Genomic DNA, 5,454 nt, shown 5'->3' with positions numbered 1-5,454 from the left:
GGGTCGCCGGGTCTGGTCGTGGCCCCCGCTCACCCTCGGATCCCGTCCCTCGCAGCTGGAGAGCCCGTCGGTGCGCAGGACCCATGAGCACCGGTCTGTAGCTCCCCACCCCGCGGTGCCGGGAGCCTGAGCGCAGCCTCGAGGTAGGAGCCCGGGTCGGGGTGGCTGCGGGCGCGCGCAACGGAGATCCTTCCTTTCCGAAGAACGCGCCGCACCTCTGGTAGTCCCGGGAGGGAAGCGCTCCTAAAGGATCTGAGGGTCTTAGAGCCCCGACCGAGGGAAAACCGGGTGGACGGGAGAGACAGGAGGGACCGAGGAGGCTGGACACTGGAGAAACGAATGATTGGGACCACCGGAGAGCTGAGAGTCCGGAAGTCTCGACCACCTGAGCGCCGGTGATCGAGAGAGCCAGCGGGCCAAACGCGGCTTAAGAGTGTCTACTCCTCTTCCCGGGCTCGGGGAGCGGAAAGCCAGGAGTGCGCGCCCGGCTCTCTCCTTTCCCGAAACCTCGCTTGCTGGCCCTCGCATCCCAGGCCTGGGCTCTCAGTCGAGAGAGGCCCCTCCGGAGCCTGGGTCAACCTAGCTTCCCCACCCCCAGGCCCAGGGGCAGTTCCCAGGCGCCAAAAGCTGTTAGGGTCCCAGACCTCATTGCTACCACCCATCCCCTTCTGAGCTGCCCCGCCTGGGCCTGAGGCTCCGTTCCTGCTGCTTCACCCTGTTCCTTTCTTGTGGTGAAGCAGCCAGAGCCTGAGTAGGCGCCCCAGTCCTCCTCTCCCTCCCTCTCCCAGACTACTAGTGCCACCTCTCTGGCCCCAGAGGCAGAAAAGGTAGTAGGGTCGGCTGAGCTCTGCTGTGGGAAGGAAGAGTCCTGTCTAGACCACTGACCTCCTCCCACCATCAGAGAAAGCCCAGGCACACACACTTGAGCACCAGGGCTCCCCCAGGCCTGAGAGAGAGGTTGTGAGATGAGCAGGACCTTCAAATCATAGATGTGGCAAGAAAGGGGTAAGGGTCTACTTAGGGAAAGACTAAGAGACCTGGTTTGGACTACAGAGTATGCATAACTTGTTAACTGAGTAAGTCAATATTCTTGTTCAAGTCACTGCTCCAAATTCAGCCTCAATTTCCTCTTAAAATAAGGGAGATGATCTGAAACAGTTGTTCTCAGCACTTGGCTGCGTACAAGGGGACTTTAAACCGTTTGGGGGAAATAAAATTAAAGTACCAGTTCACTTTGGTACACAAAAACGTCAAGTCCATGCATAGTTTTTTCATAATGTATTTTCCATGAACTTTCTGAAGAACCCGTGCGTTGAAATCATCCCGTGGACTTGTCGGAAATGATCCATGTGTGGGCTGCACTCCCTTACATGACCTCTGTGGTTCATTCTTGCTCTTGAGTTCTGTGATGATGGCTTCTTGGCCCTCCTCTTTCTGGACTCTGAGCCTGCATCCCCAAAGGGGTGGCAATTGTCTCTTCCAGTGCGCTCTGTGGGTTCTTCTCTGGTTGACCCCTTTCTCTGGGGAAGCTGGTCCCTCCCAGTTTCATATCTGAGTCTTCCCTAGCTTGCAGAGGAAGACCGTGCTGCTTGAGGTGCTGGCACTGGTATAGGTCAGCAGAGGGAAGGAGACTTGGCTTTTTCTGGCAGGGTGTGAGGGGGGAACTCCTGTAGATGCTAGCATGGCAGCTACACCCCAGGGAGGGAAAGGGATGTGAGTCAGGTCTAGGAGTGGGTTTGGGGGGGCTGAGGCAACCAGGCCAGGCGTGGAGCTGGAGGGAGGGAGTAGTGTAGAGAGGTGAACTGCTCTAACTCACTGAGCATGCCTCTGTCATGGTAGGAAGGCTGTTTCTCCAAAGACTTGGAACCTGCCTGGACTTTCTGCAGGGCAGGTCACCTTGAGCTCTGAGTTTCAGACACAGACCACACTGGCCTCTCGCTGTGTCCTGAGTTAAATGGGGGGTGCTGAGATCCTCCACTTGGGCTGGTTGCAGATCTGCAGGGGAAAATGTCACTGCCCCTCGTGCTGGCTTGGGGAACTGAGTTGGGGATGGTTCTACCACTGTCCTGTAGGTGTATCCAGCCAACCAGCCTGGGACCAACCCAACTCCAGGGATGAGCGGGGGTCCTGGAGAAGGATCACCTAGAGGAAGGTAGACTTCCATCATCCTCTGCCTTTGGTAGAGATCTTCACACCCTCAACCCTTCCTAGCACTCCCAAATTCTCTTAACTGATCTTTACTTTAGTCCCCACCCAAAGGTGGGTGCATCCCCCTTTTTCACCAGAGGCCAGAGCAGAACATTTGCAGGGAGGGGACCTGGATTAGGATGGAAAGTGAGCTGGTTACTTTCCTTACCTCTTTTCTTTTCCTCCTTTAGGTTCCATCTGAGGTGCCCCTGACCGTCCCTGCCCCTACCCCACCCCGGATCCCGGCAATGCTAACCGCTGTCTGCGGCTCTTTGGGCAGCCAGCACACGGACGCGCCCCACGCCTCCCCGCCGCGCCTAGACCTTCAACCTCTCCAAACATACCAGGGCCACACGAGCCCGGAGGCCGGGGACTACCCCTCCCCGCTGCAGCCTGGAGAGCTGCAGAGCCTCCCATTGGGCCCAGAGGTGGACTTTTCACAGGGCTATGAGCTGCCGGGGGCCTCCTCGCGGGTAACCTGCGAGGACTTGGAAAGCGACAGTCCCTTGGCACCGGGACCCTTTTCCAAGCTCCTGCAGCCGGACATGTCACATCATTATGAATCGTGGTTCCGGCCGACTCACCCAGGCACTGAAGATGGCTCGTGGTGGGACCTTCATCCGGGCACCAGCTGGATGGACCTTCCCCACACTCAGGGCGCGCTGACCTCTCCTGGTCACCCGGGAGCGCTTCAGGCTAGCTTGGGGGGTTATGTCGGAGACCACCAACTTTGTGCCCCGCAGCCCCACCCGCATGCGCACCACCTCCTCCCAGCCGCCGGAGGGCAGCACCTCCTGGGGCCGCCCGACGGGGTTAAGGCCTTGGAAGCAGCGGCCCCGGAGTCGCAAGGGCTGGATTCCAGTCTGGACGCGGCAGCCCGGCCCAAAGGCTCCCGGAGGTCTGTGCCCCGCAGCTCAGGCCAGACCGTGTGTCGCTGTCCCAACTGTCTGGAGGCGGAGCGACTGGGGGCTCCATGCGGGCCCGATGGGGGCAAAAAGAAGCATTTGCACAATTGCCACATCCCGGGCTGCGGGAAGGCCTACGCCAAGACGTCGCACCTGAAGGCGCACCTGCGCTGGCACAGTGGCGACCGTCCCTTCGTGTGCAACTGGCTCTTCTGCGGTAAGCGCTTCACGCGCTCCGACGAGCTGCAGCGCCACCTCCAGACCCACACCGGCACCAAGAAGTTCCCCTGTGCGGTCTGCAGCCGAGTCTTCATGCGCAGCGACCACCTGGCCAAGCACATGAAAACCCACGAGGGCGCCAAGGAGGAGGCAGCCGGGGCGGCCCCGAGCGAGGGCAAGGCCGGCGGTGCGGCGGAACCCCCTGGGGGCAAAGGCAAACGCGAGGCGGAGGGCAGCACGCCTTCCTCCAACTGAGCTCCTCGCGTACCGCCTCCCTACCGGTCTCTTGGAGGCATCGAAGACAGGCCCCAGGTCTCAGGTCCTTGGGGGAGTCTTGAGTAAGAAGGGAAGGTGGTTATTTATTGAGGCGGAGGAAAAGTGGTGCGGGGACAAGGGGACCGGGCGCTAGGGGGGGTTTAGTCTCGAGGGCTGGTCGGTATGCGTTTGACTGTTTGGGTCGGGAAGAACTGCGCATGCCCTTCGGTTCTCCCCTTCCTCTTTATTTCACCGGTCCCTGGGCCAGGGTTGCGGTGGGACACTCCTACCCCGGCTGAGAGTTGAGGGGACAGGCTGGAGGAGACTGCGCTTCCCCGGAGCCGCGAGGAGTGGGGCCGGCCCTGGGCGCTGGGAGTAGCTGTCTGGGCACGTCCTTAGTGCCTGGGAACCGGGACATAAAAGCGCCTCCGGAGCCGCCCTGCGGACGGGTCCCTTTCATCCCCTTATAGTGCTTCTGCCCCTAGGGTTTCCGGAGGGAGAGCCGAGATGGGGTGGGGGAAGCTGGGGGTCCGACCCCCCCCTTGGGGGGTGTCCGTCAGGTTTGGAAGGTTGTTGCTGTAAAAATAACTCTTTTGATACGCCTCCTTGTTAACCCTTCCAGACCCAGTCTGATGGAGCCATGAAGGAAGGGGGAAGAGGGCTGGAGTCCTCGAGCGAGCGCGCTTCCCAGCCAGAGCTGTGGGGTGGAGGCAATGTTGGATGAGGCAGGAAGAGATTCACTGGAGGAGTAGAAGGAACTGACCTCTTCCCTTCCCAACTTTGATTCAGTCCGTAACACTTGGTCTTTATAAAGAGTAAAGCTTAGTAGTTCCACATCCCCGTCTACTCCCTGAGGTAGTTTCTTCAGGCAGCAGCAGCCTCAGCTCTAGAGCTGGTGCTTTGCCTTCTCCCTGGGGATGGAAAGAAGAGGGCACAGGTTGGTTGGGATAGATTAGGGGGTCCAGCAGAGGGCCACAGCACTCACTCAGAGAGGAGGACTCTGCTCCTGCTTGGCCATCTGCTCACCAAGAAGCTAAGCCTGACTCCTTCCTTAGGGGAGGGTCCTTTCCCCTTGCATCTGCAAACCTGACCCCTGCTGTAGGGGAGCATGGGAAGACCCCTTTGTCTCCAGCTCATCTGCAGAGTAAAGGCCCCTTCTGTCTGAAGGAGTTGTTCTCTCACTGAGAGAGGTTCGGCCTGCTGAGGTCATACCCAGGAAGCTAGCCCCATTCCCTTGTCCTTTAGATGTTAGAAATACATGTTGATTATGAACATGGCCGGGGGCGGGGGGAAGAGAAGCCCAGCAGAGGCTGAGCCAGGCAGAGGGGGAAAAAAAGCTGACATGGGGAAGGGTCTGGCAGGCCACAGGACTTTGGAGCTGGGGGCGTTCCTAGGCTCAAGTGGAGGCCTTAAGATTCCCTCAGACCTCCCTTTCCCCTGCTTGCCCTTCCTCTACCCAGAGCCCTCTGTGGGGATTAGCTTTGTACTGATTTTTAAGTTATAAGCAAAGACAATTTTATTTAATATTAGGGTGTGTATGTGTATGTCGTGTGTATGTGTGTGTGTATTTCTCTACTGAGCCTAGGGTCTCCAGCCAGGGAGACCCCATTTTGTTCACCCCGTCCAAGGTCTTGGGGCTTAGGCCTGTAGCGTCCTGTCTGCTCTAGGGGATGCTGGAGCCCAGTTCAAGGACTGGGAGCTATACAGGAAGTGGGGGCTAAGAGCTAGGTGGGAATGTGTGTGTGTAGAAAGAAACCCTCCTTTAAAGGGATGGAGTGATGTTCCCTGAGGGACTCATGGGCCTGGGGTAGTTTAAGAAGTAACGTTCTTTCTTTCTTCCCCCTCTTTCCCCACCTCCTGTTACCCAACCAGAAGTGTCCTTCCTGCT

General features: G+C 58.6%; 1 protein-coding gene across 1 annotated transcript; it reads left to right on the top strand.

Annotated features, from left to right (window-relative positions):
- The first annotated feature begins 2,435 nt into the window (after window positions 1–2,435).
- On the top strand, window positions 2,436–5,448 carry SP6 (Sp6 transcription factor). Its single transcript, XM_006166099.3, has one exon. It carries the CDS (start codon window positions 2,436–2,438, stop codon window positions 3,564–3,566), a length of 1,131 nt encoding a protein of 376 aa, XP_006166161.1. The 3' UTR covers window positions 3,567–5,448.
- The last annotated feature ends 6 nt before the right edge of the window (window positions 5,449–5,454 follow it).

This window comes from Tupaia chinensis, unplaced genomic scaffold, assembly GCF_000334495.1.
Source record: "Tupaia chinensis unplaced genomic scaffold, TupChi_1.0 Scaffold144171_1, whole genome shotgun sequence".
Taxonomy (NCBI): Eukaryota; Metazoa; Chordata; class Mammalia; order Scandentia; family Tupaiidae; genus Tupaia; species Tupaia belangeri.
The sequence above is the reverse complement of the archived record's forward strand: the minus strand, read 5'-3'. Positions and strand labels throughout refer to the sequence as shown.

Bases quoted from the DNA above. Each gene is read 5' to 3' on its own strand.
- SP6 (XM_006166099.3), top strand. From the start codon at position 2,436: ATGCTAACCGCTGTCTGCGGCTCTTTGGGCAGCCAGCACACGGACGCG.